At 40.3% G+C, this 20556-nt stretch overlaps 1 protein-coding gene across 3 annotated transcripts; it reads left to right on the top strand.

The window, feature by feature from the left end:
• Positions 1-1551: 1551 nt before the first annotated feature.
• LOC122782681 (serine/threonine-protein phosphatase 2A 56 kDa regulatory subunit gamma isoform) lies at positions 1552-18687 on the top strand. 3 transcript variants are annotated; one of them, XM_044047131.1, is made up of 14 exons: positions 1552-1732; positions 6994-7193; positions 10417-10527; positions 10862-10954; positions 11039-11169; positions 11278-11337; positions 11876-11984; positions 12458-12511; positions 12601-12771; positions 12866-12993; positions 14257-14358; positions 14491-14563; positions 15248-15329; positions 16868-18687. In XM_044047131.1, the coding sequence occupies exons 1-13, from the start codon at positions 1639-1641 to the stop codon at positions 15311-15313; spliced, it is 1392 nt and encodes a 463-aa protein (XP_043903066.1). In that variant the 5' UTR covers positions 1552-1638; the 3' UTR covers positions 15314-15329; positions 16868-18687. The 3 variants fall into 3 exon arrangements, with proteins under 3 accessions (XP_043903066.1, XP_043903064.1, XP_043903065.1); XM_044047129.1 differs by having other exon boundaries at positions 15213-15329; XM_044047130.1 differs by lacking the exon at positions 15248-15329.
• Positions 18688-20556: the final 1869 nt, after the last annotated feature.

Below are 20556 nucleotides of genomic sequence, written 5' to 3'. Positions count from 1 at the left end.
TGAACTGATTCTAATGATTCAGTTACACTGAAAACAACTGCTTTACAAGTCACTCGTTTGTGTGTGTCGCGTGTAAAACAAAGTCGCGGCAGTTGACTCCGCCCACGTTGAGTAGATACTATTTTGTAGCGGAAAACCAACCTACCATTTTAATGAGTTTTATAACTACACAATTCAATTTGACTTTGTTTTTTTATTTTTATTTCAATTAACGAAAATGTTTCTTTCAACTTATGAAACTTCAACTTATCACTATTTGGTTAGTTTTCGTTAACTCTAATAACCTTCACTGAGCGACTCCACAGTCTCCCTTTGCTTTTGAAAGACTGTGAAAGGACAATGAATAATGTGGTGTGCTGACGACCTTGCGCAGTGAATATGGTTTCACTCAGTGTGATGAATCACATGAAACGAGCAAAAATCAACTCGGTTATTATGTAAAGATGACGCAGATTCTTCAGAATATTCACTAAAGCTCCAGTTTAAACACACATGGGATATTATACATTACCTCATTATCTTGTTTGACACATGATGTTTGACTTTGTTATAACGACAGGTTTGAACTTGTGAGTGGAAGCGGCAGCAGTTTCCTGCACTGCGCGCCCATATATATACATTTAATATTCGGTCCTGTCACTTACATTTCCTGTTTACAGCTAATTATACTCAGCACGTGTATGTCACTGGGAAAATAACACAATGTACAATATTCTTTATAGCCTTTGCTGCCATTACTTGTGTGACAGAAAAACTAATTACATAAAAAAGAAAAATACACTATGAGGAGCCGTCAAAGGAGTCTGTCTGTAGTTTTATTTTGTTGTTATTAAAGAGCTGTCTAGCAGGACTAAATCAATCTCAATTTTGATTGCTTATATTAATCATTACCTTTTGGCTGTGATTGTCTGTCTGTCTAATGGATTTGGAGGAAATTCAATTTGAATGGGCCAAGGAAGAAATAGTAAATGTTGTTGTTGATTGAGATCCAAAAATCAAGATTCTTGCAAGAACGCGTCGCGTACATGATGTTTCATCTTGCACTGTGTAGGCCTCCTCATCCCCTCATGAGGTTTCTTCTCATCTCCCTGTGTTCCTCATTTAAATGTAAAGACTTGAAGCGCCATATGACCTTCTCTCCCACTTCCTTTTGATGAAGAACTGAGCAGAGTTGACAGGAGAAAACAATGAAAGGCTTTAAAGATTCAGCCTGGCCTCCTCGCTCTCTTAAAGAACCGTTATTTCCCAAGTGCTTATCCTAAGTCAGATTAAGCTGAAACCACTGCTCATGGTTCAACTGTGGGAAAGACTTGAGTCAATCTGATCTAAGATCTGTGGCAGGACTTGCCTTACAGTGAGTGGAGAAGGGGGCGGGAACCAGACCCCCAAATTCCGATGTATATCCCGCCCTCACGGGGTCCCCTCAGCCAATCACGCGTCACCTTTGGCAGCAGCCCCTGCCCTCATTGCTCCACAGCAGCCCGGGTTCATCCAATCAGCGGGCTCCCTCGGTGCTTACGTCACGCACCAGCCCAGTTCCCTCCAGCGGCAGGGAGCTTCATTTTCTGATCTGCTTTTGTGCTAAAATGGAGGCTGGCCTCTCGCCCTGAGTGGAGCGCCTTCCTGGTTGAGGTTTAGATGTTGACATGCAATAAATCTGGAGACAGGATGGTTGTGGATGCGCCGAACTCCAATGGGCCCTTTCAGCCGCTGGCTCTTATGCACTTCAGAGGTACGTAAGAACAAGACTATTGCTCCTGCATTGTCCTGGAGAATTAAGGAGAGGGAGAAGAGAGAGATGGTTGTGTTGCTGTGCTCATGTTCCCCTCCACTGGATACCGCTTTGCTTAAGAGTCAACATTCAGACATATATGAATAAAAACGGGCTGCCTCTTGTGTTTCGGTGCGCCGCGGTGTGTTGTAAACGGAACCGGGTTCGGGTTGTTTTGAAGAAACGGGGAGCTACGTTTTAAAAAAAAGAGAGAAAAAAAAATCTGGTTTTACTAGCTAGCTACTTTAGCTGCCCATCCCCCCGCGAAGCTAGTGATGTCAAAGGAAGTGAGGTCATAGCCCAGGGAAGGGTCTTATTGTAGTTCGTTTTTTTTTTTTAAATGTGTGTTATTTTAATTGCCTGTTTTTTTGTTACCGTGACAACGTTTTTAAAAGAAGAAGCCAAGGAAACGTATCGCGCTTCAGTGCTAGCTGCTCGAGTACCGAGCTCCGTGTTGTGGTCACACACTATTTCATTTCGGTATGAATTGGTCCAAGAAATGTAGGTTTTCATAAAGCAGGTGCATCCGAAAATCACATTTGCCTTAGACTGTTCCTAACTTAACTTAAGGTAAGCCGGAATTATCTCAACACCTGCCAAAATACAAGATGCAGAGCTGTATTGCTTACTTTAGTATCTCCATAAGCTTTTAACATATAATACTCTGATCTACCCTGTGCAAAAGATAAAGAGATCCATTGCAGCTGCAGTGTCTAAAGTGTTATGGTTAAAAAGAAAAAAATGATGACCACTCAAAGCTTTACACTACAGTTTTTCCATTCATCCATTCACACAGTGTATTTTCATCATCGTTCATCTTTTATACACATTCACATGCAGCCGCCAGGAGCAACGTGGGGTTAAGCTGGGAATCTAACCCACAACCTTTGCATTGAACGACAACTCGCTCCACCACTGAGCTAACGTCGCCCGCAAATGATGACCACAGTCAGATCATAATCAGCATTTCTAACCATGATAAACTCTCAATGTACAATTTGTAACATTTAGGGAGGGTTTATTGCTAGAAATTGAACATACCATCCACTGGTATGTTTATATACATGCTCAATGGCTTTAAAAATAAAGACAGTTTGGATTATGTGGCTATAGAGTACGTCTATTGTATGTACTCCTTGCTTTTGGGGGGGGCACATCTTTTACAGGAGCCCAAGTGGAAAAACTGTGCTATCTTTTTGAAGTGGAAGCTTACAATGTAAACAAGGAAGAACATTCATTCTTGTGAGTTCTCTTTCACATCTATTTTTGGACCACATGATGTTTTCCATCAAGGTCAAGGAATAGTTGTTAGGGACTGTTGGGACTCACCTAGTCGCAGCTACTGCTTTGCAGTAGCTTCCATTTCCCTACCTGCACCCACCTTAACTCTCATGAGAGGGACATGCTGAAGTCACGACGAATGACGTCTCAATGTATTCCTGAAGTGCTGATCTGTGTGTCTCCAACAAAGCACTGCCGTCGGTGTTTGACCCAGCCATCATTGTCACAGCAGAGCTGTAATAATGTCTCAGGATTACAACTCCAGGCTCGGCCTCTTAATATGTGGACAATGCACTCAGTCATGTTTGAAAGGCCCAGCCTGTTACCACTGTACTCAGCGGCAGCCCAGTGTTAGATGAAGCCTCAGGCAATTATTGATTACACTCTGTTAAGCCACAGAGGCAGCTGCCTGAATGAAAACCCAGTGTTGGGTAAGCAGTCAGATTCTCCTTCCCTCTCCGTTTCCTCTCATTCATTGTGTGCATATTATTATTATTATTATTATTATTATTATAAGCACCTCCAGATCAAGTGTGCCACCAATAATCCTTTCTTGATTGACCCTAGAGCCACTTGAGACATGTTCAGACTTAATGTATTATAACTAAAACCATGACTAAACAAGAGAATATACATGTGTGCATGGATTTCTACACAACTGGCACATCTTCCTTAATGTACTAACCTTATATAATATTCAGTTCATTCAGAAAACTTTTGTTCTTTTCACATCTTCACATGCACTACAGAATTGCGACGTGGCCTTTTAACTCACACCACTTTCTAGTTAGTGTTTACATTGAGCATAACTATAAATGCAAGGATTGCTGTCATTATTTGTCTCTGTAGTTATTATTATGTCATTATTTCAAGATCTGTATTTATGTTTGATGTAGAAAATAAACTGAACCACCCCCACACACACACACACACACAAAATAGCAACAACCCATGAACGGAAGCGTACACAAAAAATAGGCACGTATTGAACAGGTACTGCACTAGTGACGATAAAGCAGATTGCCAAACGAGTTCTTCCAACAGCAGCAGCAGCAGCTGCTGCAGACAGTTGTTCCATTGTGATTCCAGTTATTATTTCTGCTCTGAATAGGGAGTATTAAGATAAAAACTTTTTCTGTTCTCTGGAAGACATGGTACTTCTGGGTGTTTTTGTTTGTGTGCATGCATGCATGGCCTCCTCGGGCATCTGTCAGTGACATTAATAGAAGTCACATTGTGCTTAACATCAGTTTTGGGATCACAACACTGGGTCTTATCTCTTACACAACAACCTGCTGGGTGTTTTGGGAGCGTACAGAAACTTTTTGACACAGGCGGACAGACTTATGCAATATAGAAAGGACTTGTCTGACACAGTCAGAGTGCAGGGCATTGCGTGTTCCAGTGCAGCTGATGCAAGTTAACCCCAAAATTAATAATAAGCAGAGATGGTGTGCCAAATATATGAACACTTGAATCATTGTTGATGTTGCCATTTATCTCTGTTGTTGATCTCAAATGCCCCATTTAGAAATGTACAATATTGCTGATTTCGACTACACCAAAACAAATAACTGTCTTGGATGACTGTCCCTGCACAAAGTGCTGACACTAGTAGTGTTTTCCTAAAATGACAGCACATTTGGGTGTCAAGTCTTTATGGAAATGGCTGGTAATGGCAGTGCTCGCACACTTAACCTCTCTCCTCTGGAATTCCCAGCCTCTCGCTGTCATCAAGATAAATTGTCCGGCTTAAAACTGATACTGCGTGGATTCAAGCCAAGTATCCATTATGTTTGAGTAGGATATCTCTCCTTACGTAGAACTGGCCACTTTGCAAGAATGTCATGCACCTTCCTTTATCCTGTTCTGTTATCTTCAGTATTGTCACTTGAAATAGGGCAGTCTGTTTATTTCCTTATTGCGTGTTTTGTCCAACTAACGATGGAAGGCGACGACGTAATGGCGAGACCTGCTGACCAAACATGTATATCAAGGTATACTTTGAGTTTCTGTATTTCGGCGTTCGTACATGTGTAGCGGGGATTCGGTGCTCCATTATCAGTTCCTCATATGAACCCTCTAACACATTCATAAATCATGATTTGTCTCATAATGTCATTTGCTTGTCTCACTAATTGGAAGCATTCAGCTCAAAGGTTACCGTGCAGTCGTGGAACCCTGATGGGATTCATCGTCTTCTCTCTCAAGATGTACTGTATACTGCAAGAGCTAGAGCCTGACGGATGTGTCAGTTGGATAATATGATCCTTTCACGGTCATGTCTTTATCAGCAATTTAGTTAAGCGTGTATTTTCTCATTGTTTTTTTTTGTTGTAAGTTTTTGATGATAGCATTTTCAACTTTTCATGTCTATAGTCATGATTAGTGATTTAAGTCTCTAATATTGGCCATCGGTCGCCGTACTGTACATATTTGATCTGATTTTACTCATGCTTGGTATTCGCCTCAGTGCTGGTCTATTGTTAGAGCCACACCCTTTACTGATAGGAAATAATATATAGAGTGTGTGTGACTTGCTGCATAGATATTCTGTACTGTACGTTGTGATGTAAAAAGGACCTAAGTCTACCTAGTGCAGTGTGTCATACTTTCTACTGTAACCTTGGCTCACCAGCTAAAGCTTACCTTAAAGATTACTGTTGAATTTCAGAGAACACTAGTCACTAGTGGTTACAAGTGTGTCATTGCCCATGTGTGGGCAGCGTTGAGAACACCTAACTCACACAGATATCACCTCACAAGGACAGACATGAAGCGTAGCAACCAGTTAAGAGCGTCTTAATGCGATGGGGCGTTATCGGTGTCACAAGTAGCTGCTTCTGACTTTTTCGGTATACCATTTCTTTTATATATATCAATGCCTTCATGAGAATCAAACACATTTTCATCATTCAGTCACCCAGAGGTTGTTATTACAGTAAACTAGAAGAGATTTTAATCTGAAATTCCAGTACTGTTTTTAATTAGATAAGTCTAGCACTTAAAGGGGAGTAGGGATGGGCAATATGTGCAACAAATTGATGATAATTATGATTGTCTTTCAGATTATATCAATAGACACAATATCCAAGGATAACTACTCTTATTTTCTTTAAACTTGAGCATTCTACAGTTGTAGAAATATTGAATTCCAGGTAAACATTCCGATGCTCTGCTACAAGGTAAACTGCCGCATACAAGCGAAAGCAAATAATAAAAGAGGGGGGCTGTCACGTGATCAATTAGGCCCACTATTTGGTCACGAGACACTGAATTTTATTCACTGCTGAAGGAGTTTTAGTGCGTGTTGCAAAGACGTTTTAATACTCGATAATGTCAATTTGCTAACACGATATTATCTTAGACAATTTATCTTTCCTACCCCTAAAAGGAAGTATGTGTTTGTGTAAATTGTAACTAAAATAAAGCTTTATTTGCATCGGAAAAATAAAGTGGTCGCAACTATACAAATGTGGAGTTACAATGTGATAGTTGTGCGGCACATGAGCAGATAGTGTTTATTTTGTGTACTTTTAGTTGCACAGATTGTTTTCTTTATCTATGATATATATCTGTGGCCATTCACCGTGTTCCCAAATCTTTCATCCTCCGTTCCCACACTGTGTCTTGTGTTTTCTCATCCTCACTGCTCTGTTGTTCTATTCCCTCTGGGTTCTCTTACAGTCTCCTCCGTCCTCTCAACGCACTCTACTTTTCATGATTCATTTGTCGGTCTACATTACTTTCTTGCAGTCGCTTTATTTCTTTTTCCCTTCATGTTGCTGTTTGACAGCTGAGCTGCCCCTTCCTTTTCTCTAGTGACCCCCCCCATCTCTTTGAAGATGGCTACATTCTTAAGTATTCTCAGCTGCACCACTGTGTATCGTTGTTCTACTTATCCCCCATCACACTCCTCACTTTCCTTCTTTTTTCTTTAGATGTGGCCCCCGCTGAGCAGGAGAAGCTCTTCATCCAGAAGCTACGACAGTGCTGCGTTCTTTTCGACTTCCTGTCTGACCCACTGAGTGACCTAAAATGGAAGGAGGTGAAGCGGGCGGCGCTGAGCGAAATGGTGGAGTACATCACCCACAACAGGAATGTCATCACAGAGCCCATCTACCCAGAGGTGGTGCACATGGTCAGTGGAGATACAGGGGAATCATTTTATTATCATTCATATTTTAAGTAGAAGATGGGTGACAAAATGATTTTATTCATTCAGCAGGTGATGTTTGTTGTTACTTAATCCTCTTAGGGTTTATTTTTAATGAAGCATTAACATCCAGGCTTGCTATTATTTCTTAAAGACCTTGGTTAAAGCCAAGATGAGGAGAATAAAACTAGAGATGATTATGAACACTTTTTTCTATTTTCTAAAGCAAAATGCCACATTTTCAGAATTGATGCAAATGTGAAGAAATTAACACATTAAAAATAAATTGTTATTTTTAAATAATTGCGCACCAGCAGCAACTTAGATGGGCATTTGAAATGGACAGGAATCAAATGTGTTTGTAAACATTTAGTGCAGTCTCATATTAACTCAGTGACCTGTTACCCAGAATGCATCAATGGCAGGTTCATGTCTGCTCTAAGTCTATTTCTTGACTCATGTTGGACACTGTGCTGAACACTCTCTTTCTCTCTACACTAGTATTGCTTTTGTCGGCTGCTTTTGTCGCCTCGTCTCCTTTTCGTTTCTTCCATTTAATTCGGCGCGCTCTTTAGCATGATGCTTTTGGAGGCGCTTGATTACTCATATAACATTTGCTTTTCGGATATTACAGGTGCTGTACCTGTCGAACTTGTTGCAAAAACACGTACAAAACACCCAATTTTTTAATTTCGTGACACGAGCTGTTCATGCGTCTCACTCGCAAACGTAGAATTGAAGTGAATAGATTGGGATTAGACTCGCAACTAACGATTATTTTCAAAATCGAGTCATCTGACGATTCTTTTCTCGATTAATTGATTAATCGTTTGGGCCATAAAATATCAGAAAACCTTTAAAAATGTTGATTGGATGTTGTCTTGTTTTGTCCACAAACCAAAATGATGAACTTATAATGATTTTTTTGTTATCCAGAGCAAAGAAATTAAGAAAATATTCACATTTAAGAAGCTTAAACAATCGGAAATCTTGTTTTAATCGTGAAAAAAGCTTCAAAGCGATGAATCGATTATCAAAATAGTTTTAATAGTTAATTAATCGGTGCATTGTTTCAGCTCTAATTGGCATTATTATCCGATACCCATATTTTACAGCCTAAAGGGCAAAGAAAAGCCAAGGTAAACACTGTAATTCCCCATGGTGCAAAAATGCACACCTGGATTTGGGGATTTATTTTATCCTCTCAAACTCTGCCAGGTTGGATGCAGGCCACTATTCCAGTCAGTCTGGCAGGATCACTGGAGTACATTTTATAAACCAAGCACCTTCTGCCTCATCTTGGCTGTGTGTGCGCGTGCTCAGGGGTTATTGCCACTGGTCATTGTAATTCGGGTTTTAATGAATGTTTTCTTGTCTGCGTTTGACGCGTCCTCGCGGCTTGATGCTGCCACTGCCGTGCATCACCGCTGTGATGTATCAGGCGGGTGATAAGTGGTGCCTGGTTTTCTCCCCGACGTGACACGTCGAATTGAGGTTAAACGGTTATATTTCATCAGAGCAGAGAATCCCGTTTCTCACAGTCTGAGTTAAGATGCCTTCATGTGTCTGAGGGCAGAGTTTAGTCCTGCTGCTCGGCTGTAAAACCCACAACGCTGTTGATAAATCCATTATTTACTATTTTGATAATTGGTCAGTTTGAGTATTTGTTTTTTTTAATGTCATATATGAATAATTTGTGGTTTTCTTGTGTGGCATCACATTAGCAGGTCTTTGGGAGTAAAAGTTGAACTCTGACCGCCACTGCGTTTGTTTATCTTTTACCTCAGAACTGAGTGATGTTGTATTCATCTAATGAACTTAAAGGAACAGCTTTGTCATTATTGGGTGGTGAAAACTCCCATTGACAATAGCTGATGGATGGAAGGATTGATTATTGGATACCGAGTGTAGATTGATGGGATGGATGTGATGGATGGTCCGTTAGTTATAGAGTTACGAGTTTGTGTGTTCACTTCATGTTTTTGATGCATACGCTCTTTTAAAAGACAAGTGGCCAGGAAATGTGTATTTTTGAAAGGCCTTGTGACATGAGCTGCAAGGTTTTGTGCAGAGAAATGTTTTTTTAACTACTAATCACTGTCAAATGACTCGGCTTATCTTACGATAAGCTTTAAGGGTTCCTTCGCCTGATAAAAGGAGGTCACATTTTTTTCAAACGTTACAGAGGTTTTGGTTTTACATGAAAACTTTTCTTTTATTGACATCAACTCAACTTAAGAGCCAGACAAAGCCAATCGTGACGACTCGAATGTGTTTCAATAAAGAAGCGGCGCTGTTATCATCTTTTCCGTCTTCGCAGCTCCACAGCCAATTGCCACAACCACGGCTATGACATTTCCGTCTACAGTTACTATTGGGTTGTTGATGCACCGTCATCGCCACAGCCTGGCCTGGGATAAAATACAGTACAGCGCAGCCAGGAGGGCCTATCTACCTTGTAGCTTTTTCTTTTTTCGAACAAGGCTGCTGCTGTTTTAGTAGGCCACCTGCCGTGTCCCATGATCCGCCTGGTGGGAACCGCAGCCCACAGGGGAGTCAGTTGACACTGTTCGAGGCCGTTAACACAACACGTTATTGTGGGCCAAACCCTCGGAGGCCAGTTGTTGGGTTGACATTCATCTGATGGGGGGGAAACGTTATTTCAGATGATACCTCAGATGTGGCGTTACCTATAGATTTATGATGTAATGACAACTCAAGAATTGCCTGAAATCCTAATCCTAAAAAATGATATGTACACTTAATCATTTAATTCACAGCCCAGGAGCTCAATAAATGACCTTCACTCCTCATATGATGTCAGCATTTTTAATTAGCCTTACATTTTCCACCAACATCTGACACTGGATTTAGTGTGCTTCAGAATATGTGGAGACTTCTTCCACCAGCTGCTGCTGCTGCTGCTGCTGCTGCTAGCTTTAATGGACAGTGTTCTTTTCTGCGAGTGCTGGTTTGACCTTCTGTCCTGATGGTTAATAATTATTCACCAGTGGACAAGTTTTGGTCTAGTTGATTAATGTGTCCTTTTGAATCATATCCTGTTCTGACCCGTGCAGAACCACAGTGTCTTCTTCTCACATTTAAATAGACATTTGTTATGATTTAAAGGGTGAACTATGACTTCAGGTTATCAAAGCAAACACATGTTCATTTCCTAAACACTCGTGTTGGTTCCCTCTCCTTCCAGTTTGCAGTGAACATGTTCAGAACATTGCCTCCATCATCTAACCCCACCGGAGCAGAGTTTGATCCGGAGGAAGACGAGCCGACGCTGGAAGCGGCGTGGCCACACCTTCAGGTTATTATTTTAATCGTTTAATCGTCCGCAAAATAACAAGAGGTGTATATAAGACGTTTAGAAGAGAGGAAGCCCTGAGCATGGCTGAAGCATGAGATTAGGCATGTTAAGTTTGTGTTATTATTCCTTTTATGTGTCGCTATTAAAGGGATTAAGAGTCAGCAGTCATCTTTCGCACAGCTGTGGCTGAAATATCTGATGTCTGAAATGCATGTAACAGCTTGAAGACGGAGTATTTTTTTTTTTTAAGGGCTTTTGTAAACTACGGATTTTTGCGGGAATTGCTTCCCAACAGTCACTTATTTGTCCGTGTCTCTTTCTGTTTCCGTTGCAGCTCGTCTATGAATTTTTCCTTAGGTTTTTAGAATCGCCCGACTTTCAGCCCAACATAGCAAAGAAATACATCGACCAGAAATTTGTTATGCAGGTAAGAAAGGCACAATTTTATTCTTACAAAAGTTTTCATGCTTATTTTTTCAATATGGTGACGTTTGATTCTCCGGCTCTGCAGCTCCTAGAACTATTTGACAGTGAGGATCCCCGAGAAAGAGACTTCCTCAAAACTACCCTCCACAGGATCTATGGAAAGTTCCTGGGGCTGAGAGCGTACATCAGAAAACAAATCAATAACATTTTCTATAGGTAACAGTTCTGCATGGTGGTCGACGTGTGTTCATTTCATATGTCGTTTGTTGTTTTACGCTAATATGAAATCCTCTGTCTGAATCCACTTCCTGTTTGTTTTCAAAGGTTTATCTACGAGACAGAGCACCACAACGGTATAGCTGAATTACTGGAAATACTTGGAAGGTTTGTTCAAAGTAACACATTTTATTTGTGAGCTCCTTTTCCCAAATACTCAAGGTCACTTTACATTTTAAGAGGAAAATAAAACGGACAATATCCAACTAGTAGATGGAGTTGTCTGTGCGGCTTTTCTGCAACGTTTCTATTATGAGGGTGACGCAATGTGTATTTGTCCCACACTGACCTCGGAGTGGCAGTCACTCATTGCAGTACCCACACTCTAATCCAGGGGGCAGCAATATCGTTTGCTAGATTCCATTAAACATTAAACAGAAGAAGTCGTCCACTCTACACAAAACAACATGCCAACATGGTGAGTCAAGACGACACATGAGACTAGGAAAGCATTTCCCTTGGTAACGCGTTGCCATGCCGACACAGTAAAAAAAAAACAACACTAAAGGAACTCCCTGCGTTGTTTGGTGTTGCACTGAACAGATTCTCTTGGATTTTAACCTTAGATATGACACCATAGGAAACTGCTTGTTTTGTTGTTCAACTGTTGATTTATTTTAATTTTTTATTTCCATTTATTTTGCAGCATAATCAATGGATTTGCCTTACCACTCAAAGAAGAGCACAAAATTTTCCTGTTGAAGGTGTTATTGCCTCTGCACAAAGTCAAATCACTTAGTGTCTACCATCCACAGGTGAGTCGGCCATTAAGTGCACGTTTGTCACAAATGTACCGTCAAAAGAAGTCTGTTATTCCCCCGTTGTTTATTTAATGATTTATTTGTCCTGGCCTTTTTAAATTGCTTTATCTGCACTCTGTGTGGTGCATGCTGAATCAATCAGAAATCTTTTTTCTAATGATGAATAGTTGACAATTAATTGATTAATTGAATAATTGTTTCAGCTCTATTTGGATTGCAGTATTTGTTTTAAACTCCACTTGCATATCTTACATATAACACCTTTTAATGACAGGTTACATTCTTTTGTAAATGTATTTTAGTATTCTTGTCCAGACCTGCTTTAAGTACACTCTGTACACCTTAAAGAAACTGGTATTGCGTGTTTTGTCCAGCCGCTGCCTCAGGCGTCGTTGCTGCCCTTTCACCTTTTTCTTAGTCGTCTTGTGCATGAATTCAAAAACTTTTTGTCTGTTTGTGTTTTGCAGCTGGCTTACTGTGTGGTGCAGTTTTTGGAAAAGGACAGCACTCTAACAGAGCCGGTACGTCGGATAGAAAATGCCCTTGGATCATTGTTTATGTTCTGTATTAAAGTTCTTTTCCTACTTCTCTTTGTTTACCTGCCTTCCAGGTGGTAATGGCTCTACTAAAGTACTGGCCAAAGACGCACAGTCCCAAGGAAGTGATGTTTCTCAACGAGCTGGAGGAGATCCTGGACGTCATTGAGCCCTCTGAGTTTGTCAAGGTGCAGGAGCCTCTGTTCAGACAGCTGGCCAAGTGTGTGTCCAGCCCGCACTTCCAGGTAAGTGGCGCTTATTCAGAGCAACACCTCCGTCACTGAAAGGCGCAGTCATTAGAGTAACGCTGACACGTTGTCGTTTGTTCACCCCCCGCAGGTGGCAGAGAGGGCTTTGTACTACTGGAACAACGAGTACATCATGAGTCTGATCAGCGACAACGCGGCCAAGATTCTGCCGATTATGTTTCCCGCTCTGTACCGAAACTCAAAGACCCACTGGAACAAGTGAGACTTTTGATTTTAGAGCATCTCCACTCACTACATCCCCCTCCCCATATGCACCTCACACTGCACCAATCACTTTTTTTCTACGCCATAAATGCCATAATTTCAGTGTCAAACAAGAATAAATCCAATTGAATTTTAAGCTGCTTTATGTTAAATGAGATATATATATATATATATATATATATATATATATATATATATATATATATATATGTGTGTGTGTGTGTGTGTGTGTATATGTGTGTGTGTGTGTATATATATATATATGTATATATATATGTATATCTATATAGATATATATATATATATATATATATGTATATATAGATATATATCTATATAGATATATATCTATATATATATATCTATATATATATATAGATATATATGTACACATACATATACATATCTACATAAATAAATAAACCTAATTAATCTGCGAAGGGGAGTAAATTTCATGTCACTAATCTGATTGAAATAAGCGTTATTCACAATTCTATTGTGATAATAACAATTATATGGTATATGATTTTCTTAAAATGCCTCAAATGTAACTCTTAACCCTTCATGTACAATATGCGTGTATATAATTATCTGTGTAGGCTCCTTTTTGCCGCTTTTCCACGACATAGTCCCGCCTCGGCTCGGCATGTCGCGGCTCTACGTGGTTTGGTTTTCCATTACAGTACAGTAGCTCCTCAACGTGGGCGGAGTCATCGCTGCCCGGCTGCATTTTTTTCGGTGTACTGAATCATTAGAATCAGTTAATTGTCTGACAGTCGCTGAACTGAAATACGGCAGGGGTTGTGATGCTGTGCTAAATACACCAGACTCCTCTGTAAAATATTGCGATTTTAAGACGTTTACTTTGCTAAATGCTGGAGATTAACGCATGTTTTCCGGATTTTAAGTCTTTTTTAACTGATCTACAGTACGGCGTTGTTCGGTTTGATTCTTGTGTCGGACGTGGGGCTCGTGACGGCACTCTCTGACCAAGCGTAGTATCGCAGTATATAGCAGGTACTAAAAAAAGTACCAGGTACTGTTGCTAATGGAAAAGCAAAATTAGGCGAGGCGAGTTGTGCCAGGGCCATGTAGTGGAAAAGCAGCATTTGTGACACTAGACTGTATGTGAGTAACCTAGAAAAGCGTTTTTATGTGTAATATTAAAGAAATGAAAGTTCATGTTTTTTTTTTTTTTACATTGTGTGATAAAAGCATTGATTCCTGACTGATGTGTGTGTGTGTGTGTGTTCACAGGACCATTCATGGCCTCATCTACAACGCTCTGAAGCTCTTCATGGAGATGAATCAGAAGCTCTTCGATGATTGCACACAGCAGTTCAGGGCTGAGAAAAACAAGTACGCAGCGACACGGGCACATGCTCCTCCCTCTGTCCGGGAGACAAATTGCCTTTGGCATCGTCCGCTTGAGTTGTCTGTGTGGATGAATGACGATGAATGACGGGTGGTTTCTGGTGTTTTGTCGCACAGAGAGAAGGCGAAGTTGAAAGAACGCGAGGAGGCTTGGATTAAGATCGAGAACCTCGCAAAGTCAAATCCACAGGTGAGCCGGGTGTGCAGTCTTGACTTGTTGCCCCCCCCCTTTCCTACCATCTGTGTGTGTGTGTGTTTGTGTGTAACACCATATATAAACTCACAATAAGTGTCTTGTGTGGTTCCTTTGCCATCTTATCCCCATAAAATGTGCTTCGCTGTGGTTAATTCACAGCTCTAATATAACTGGAAATAACAATTTTGCAGATTACAATCCTGCTGTTGATATTTCTGCCTCCTTCATGAAACCTGATTTTTATAACCGTGTAGTAAAATCAGGTTTGTTGGACATGATTAAAGGAGTAGTTTGACATCTTTGGGGGGAAATAAGCTATTAACTGTCTATTAACTTGCTGTTTTATGAACAGTGTAAATAAAAGCTACAGCCTGGAGGAAATGGAAGGCGGGGGAAGAGGGTGCCACATTTGACCAGAATGTCAAACTATCCTTTAAATTGTGCAACACAATAAAAGAGTAATAAATCAGTAAATGGTGCTTTTCTGTTGTTGCAAGTCGACCAAAGCATGACGCATTAACACCGTAGACGACCACAGCATCTTGACTCACTCCTCTCTGCATGCGACTGAAACGCGTCTCTTCTCCATCCCTTTTGTGTTCTTTTTGTTCCGTGTTTTGTTTTCCCTTTCTTTTCATCGTAGTTCTCTGTGTATGTTGATTCCTCTGACCTCACTAGTCCTGTAGCAATGGAGACGGATGTCCCTTTGATAGAAGATGTTCAGAGGTTAAAAAAGACAGTTGAGGAGAGCGCGACTCAGGTAAACCTGACTCTCTGTTCATCTTTTTTTCCCTCCTTTTTAATAATCACTATATACTTTCACAGATGTGTGGTGTTTTGTTTTTTTTTGTTGCAAAGTCTTAAACTGAGACTGTTTGCCGTATAGTCGCTATCACAGAAGTGGACACTGGAATCAAAAGCTTTCTGTTTACATCCCCTTGCATGTGTAATTGTCAGTGTTATTTACTATATATTATTTCAAAAACATACACGTGAAATAAATTAATGATATTAATGTATATACATTTTATTTCAGGCTGCATTGCGATGTTTATTTTCCATAATTTGATTCACTGTTTGGTGCATAAAGCCGCGTTTCCATGAGGAGTAGAACCAAAATAGCCGCTGCCAACCCGCTTTCCCTTGGGGGACCAGATTAAAATGGTACAGTTCCAGGTGGAGCTCGCCTGGCTCCACCCACGACAGACAAATGTAAACACCCCTGCAGCCAGTGTTTCATCCATCTCGTACAAAGCTTCTTGTTAAAATGCAAGCCTGACCGAGGGCCTTCGCGTTCCAAAACCAGGCCGTGCAATGATGGAAACGCAGCATAAAATGTCATTAAAATTACACTTTTAATTCTCTTAAACACCAAGATTATTCAGTTTTAATCATTTCTTTGTTTTGTGGCGCAAAGAAACCTGAAATATTCCCATTTAAGAAGCTGAAAAACAACCCGACTGATCTGTTATCAAAATAGTTGGAGATTAATTTAGATTTAAATGATAGTTTGGAAAACACAAGTTAGTATTGTCAAAAAAGTGCAAGAATCATAAAATATTTGATAATCGATTTTCAGTTTTCAATCATTTCCTTGTTTATTTTTGTACAATTTACCATTTTTCTATGGATTTTTAGTCTCACAGTGTCGTCCGTATGAAGCGCCGTGATCCTCGTATCAATCGTTTTTTCAAAATAAAATTAAAAAGTAAACGGATAACGTCCCATTTTTTGATTTTTCCATCTAACTCAAGTTACGTGACCCGGAAGTTGCGAAAAGTTGAGTAAAGTTAAGAAAGATATTCACAGATTTGAACTTCCATGATCAATAACATCCAAACGAAACAGCGCTGGATGGCTTGCAAGACATATTTTGAATCATAGCAACGTAGGCAACGAGCTACAGCATAACTTTCAAACTAGACCAGGGAGCGCAGGGGCCGTCTACAAAGTGCAACACCCGTAAAAAAAAGATATATGTCTTCTGGTTTCAGAGTTTCTCCTCTTACTTCCAGTGAAAAACCATTCAAATGTTGCACACAGTTTTATGATCATCGTCCCGTGTGAAGCTCCTCCCCCGTCACGGGTCGCTTGCGCTGGATGGAAAAATAAAAACAAATGTTTCATTTGAGCACAATATACTAAAACCAGTCACTGTCTTTGAAAAACCAGCGATGCGCGGATTCACCGTCCCATACGTTTACTGCCGGATGTTTGATTAACTCCATGTTTTGGTTGAAGTGAAACGAACTGTTACCACGACGCTGAACTCCTCCCCTCTTCGGCTCCTCCCGACAGTTGCAGCACGAGCAGCGGAAAGAGCGACCCATGATGCGACGCAAGTCTGAGCTGCCTCAGGATATCTACACCACAAAAGCCTTGGAGTCCCACCGCAGAGCTGAAGACATGTTGACCGCCCACGACGGACTCTAGGTGCCGCCCTCTGCCAGCTCTTGGTTCAACAACTGCCCCCGTTTTACCCTCCTCCCCGACGGCCATGGACATCCTCTTGGTTACACTGGTGACCCATGCTGGGCTCTTATCCTTCATCGTCCGTTTACCCAGAATCCTTGGTTCTCCTTCATTCCTGCTCCCCACACACACACACACAGTGCAGAAGCTCTGTATTTACCTCCCTCAGATTTCTGCTTTCTCAGGTTTTTTTTTGTTGTTGTTGTAGGAGAGGTGTGCGTGCGTGCGTGCGTGCGTGTGTCATTTAGCCCTCGCCTCACTGTCACTTCCTCTCACTTGGTTCCTGAAATCCCGTCTTTCACGAAAACGTGTTTCCCACATGACGTTTGTGCTGTCTGACACACTGTGTAAGGATCATGTGATGGTCTCTCTCTCTCTCTCTGCTTAGGTTTTCTTTTTCTGTCAAAGGGAACAAATACGGAGCTTTTCTTTGCCATCTGTTGTTTTATTTATTTTTCTTTCTCTTCTTGTTGTTGCTTAATTTAATGGACATCTCACCAGTGCCAAGACTGTTGTGTTCTCTTGTTTGTTTCCGTGACTATGACGAGGACATTTGACCTTTTGTTTCCGGGTCACTGGATGTTGTTTTTTTGTCATTTAGCACACTTAAGACCAAACTGAGGCCTGGCCTTAGCCTTGCAATGTCTACAAAAAAAAGATGGCAGTCAAAGGGGAAGTTGTCCTGTGGACATCTGACACTTTCCATTTTTTATTATTATTATTTTGTGCCATATGTCGCTCTTTTTTTATATATATATATCTATATAGATATAGATAGATATAGATATATATATATGCTTGCTTCCTTAACGGTCATCAGCTAATGTTTGAGAACCAGACCATAGTGATTCCTGGACGGTTCAAACAACGGTACTTGGAGGAAGAAGCCGGAATGAAAGCTGTGTTTATGAATTTCCGCGTTCATCATGTTTGATTTGGGGCTGTAAAGTACGACGGGAGCGTTCGGGGTTAAAAAGCTGAAAAGAAGAGGAATGAAGGAATGCTTAAATGTTTTTGTTGGGAAGAAAGAACCGCACAGACTTTGGAGGAAAACGGCGGGTCAATTTTAGAATTAAAATCTCGTTATATTACGACTTCATCCTCGAAAGATTGTCCTTTGTCGTCGAGCCGTCGTATGAGATAAAGATTTTTTTTTCTAATTGGTAGAAACTCAGATTCTGAGCGCTTCCTTTAGTGTAAAGGCGTGGCATGTTTGTGTTGCTACCATTCCTAAATTCAGTCGTGTGTGTGTGTTGGGGGGGGTTTTGTGTATCTGATAATTCCTGAGTGAGTGAAGTCGCATCTTCCAGTCAGTACCATTGTTTAAACTGAGGGGGGGTCTGCTAGATTTCTTCATATTTGACGTGTTGTATTCCCCACTTGTCTCGTTTCTGGAGGTTTGTAGCGTGGATGTCAGGTTTCACATTTTTCCGTTTGTTTGTTTTTTTTTGTTTACCCCCCCTCCCGGCCATTCAGATACCCCCCCTCCCCCCCCAACGCTGAAACAGACTGGTATCAGACGGCCACAAAAATGCCAGATGCTGAAAAATAAACTGACATTGTGACTTGGCTTGTTAATTGTATTAATACTGTATTTGCTTGAATGCAAAAAGTTGTAAATTAAAACTTACCATGTTAAACATGTACCTTTTACGCCCTGGAGGAATGCCATTCACCAAACGGATTTCTGTTGTTGAGGTCGTCCTGCTCGCTGGGGAGAGATGTTTTATGGATTGTTATGAGTTTGTGAGTCTGGGGGGGGCCGTGTTAAGAGGTTTTTATTTCAGTGCTAGAAAACGAGTCGTCGACGGTAAACGGAGGGAAAAAAACAAAAAAAAGATGATTTTAAAATGATTTGGTGGCTTGTCGCGCTCTCTCTCTCTCTGCAGGATCTTTGCAGATCTTTTAATTTTAACAAGTTTTTTTCCAAAATATGACTTTAAAAGTGTCCTTTTGTATGTGACCTGTACTATATGATTCATTTAATATTGTATATATGATTTACCTTGTTTCATGTAGTGTTATATATATATATATATACATATATATATATCTAGATTAATTTTGTACAAATTGTCCCTCTGTACAGAATAAAAAAAAACATCAATAGCAAGCTAAAAGGAGTCAATCTGGCACATACCGTCTTTCTTCTCCTGTTCTGACTGTGACTTTAGAATTTAAAGGAAAATGTTATTTTTCTTATTCAAATCTGCAAAGTTTCCTCCATCTTCAAAAAAAAAAAAGAAAAAGAAAGAAAGAAAAAAGACGAATGTTCAAGCCCATTGTGTGCTCCTATCACTGTCTTTAGTGGTGTTACGACTATGTAGAATGAATAAACAAGATTATTTGAATATATATTTAACCATGCATCCATTTTGGCTTTAATTAACTGGAAGAGCACACGTCGGAAAGGTCAAAGGTCATTCACTGTGACAAAAAAAATAAATAAAGATGCCGGTGTTTTCTAGCGTTGGGAACGGGAGACTGCATGTTTTCTTTTTCTAAAAGTCCACTAAACACATTAAAACCTCATTTGACAATAATACAGCCATAAATCCAGGCTTGGAATTCTTTTCCACATATGTAGTAGTTTATAGTTAATAATGACAAAAGGATAAAGTTATTTTTTCTAATCATTTTAGGTTTTTTGCTTTGCTTTCCCTGTCATTTAATGCAACTTTCAGCTCAACGCAAGGATTCATAATGAAGCTCGATGTGGCAGTGATCAGTTTTGACCACAGGAGGGCGTTAGAGATAGTTAGGAGTGTAACAGGACAGTAGCTGCAGTACTGTCCACTACCTGATCAGCAGCAGTGTCCATCAAGAGCATCAAGCATCAGCTGTGAAATGATTCAAACAGACACAGGACGGTGTCTTTTCTGTGTTTGCTTCTAACTGACACAGAGAAACCATGTACAAGTACATGTCAAATACTGCAAAAGCACACAGTAGGAATACCTTTAACTGTTAAATCAATATGTAACTGTATTATAGTGTATTATACAGAATATGTATACACTGTACAAAAGAACACATTCTGGGAATTTTCCAATCAACAGGAATTAATAATCCTTTTGTGTCTGCTCTACAAAATCTTCACATTTATGTTGGTGTATGACTCAGTATCTTTTCTAATTCTCATTCATTCCCACAATTTATGTGGAAAGATTCCCATTTGGAATATTTCCAAAATTCCCAAACTAAAGTTTCCATAGAAAGTTTCTGGAAATTTACCTAAAAAAAATGTGCGGGAATTTTCCGCCCCTTTGCAACCCTACCACAACCCCTGATATTTACTGCGTGTGAGTGTGTTTTCAAAAAGCCCGATATTTAAACGTGTCGTGAAGCTGCTTCTGCTTCGTGGTTAAGAACACCATGACTCTTGTCTTTTAAGGAATATATGCTGGATTATTTACAGGCTCGCTCTCTCTCTGTACGGTACAACAGCAGCAGGAAAGTTTCTCTGTGTCAGCGCTCGAGACACATTCACACATCACTTTCTTCATTAGTGGTTT

The sequence above is a fragment of the Solea senegalensis genome, linkage group LG16 (genome assembly GCF_019176455.1).
Source record: "Solea senegalensis isolate Sse05_10M linkage group LG16, IFAPA_SoseM_1, whole genome shotgun sequence".
Taxonomy (NCBI): Eukaryota; Metazoa; Chordata; class Actinopteri; order Pleuronectiformes; family Soleidae; genus Solea; species Solea senegalensis.
Note: the sequence above shows the minus strand (reverse complement) of the source record. Positions and strands in the feature narration are given on the sequence as shown.

Bases quoted from the DNA above. Each gene is read 5' to 3' on its own strand.
- LOC122782681 (XM_044047129.1), top strand. From the start codon at position 1,639: ATGTTGACATGCAATAAATCTGGAGACAGGATGGTTGTGGATGCGCCG. The intron at 1,733-6,993 runs GTACGTAAGAAC...TTTTTTCTTTAG, and splicing joins GGCTCTTATGCACTTCAGAG to ATGTGGCCCCCGCTGAGCAG. The intron at 14,564-15,212 runs GTGAGCCGGGTG...TTTTCATCGTAG, and splicing joins TCGCAAAGTCAAATCCACAG to TTCTCTGTGTATGTTGATTC.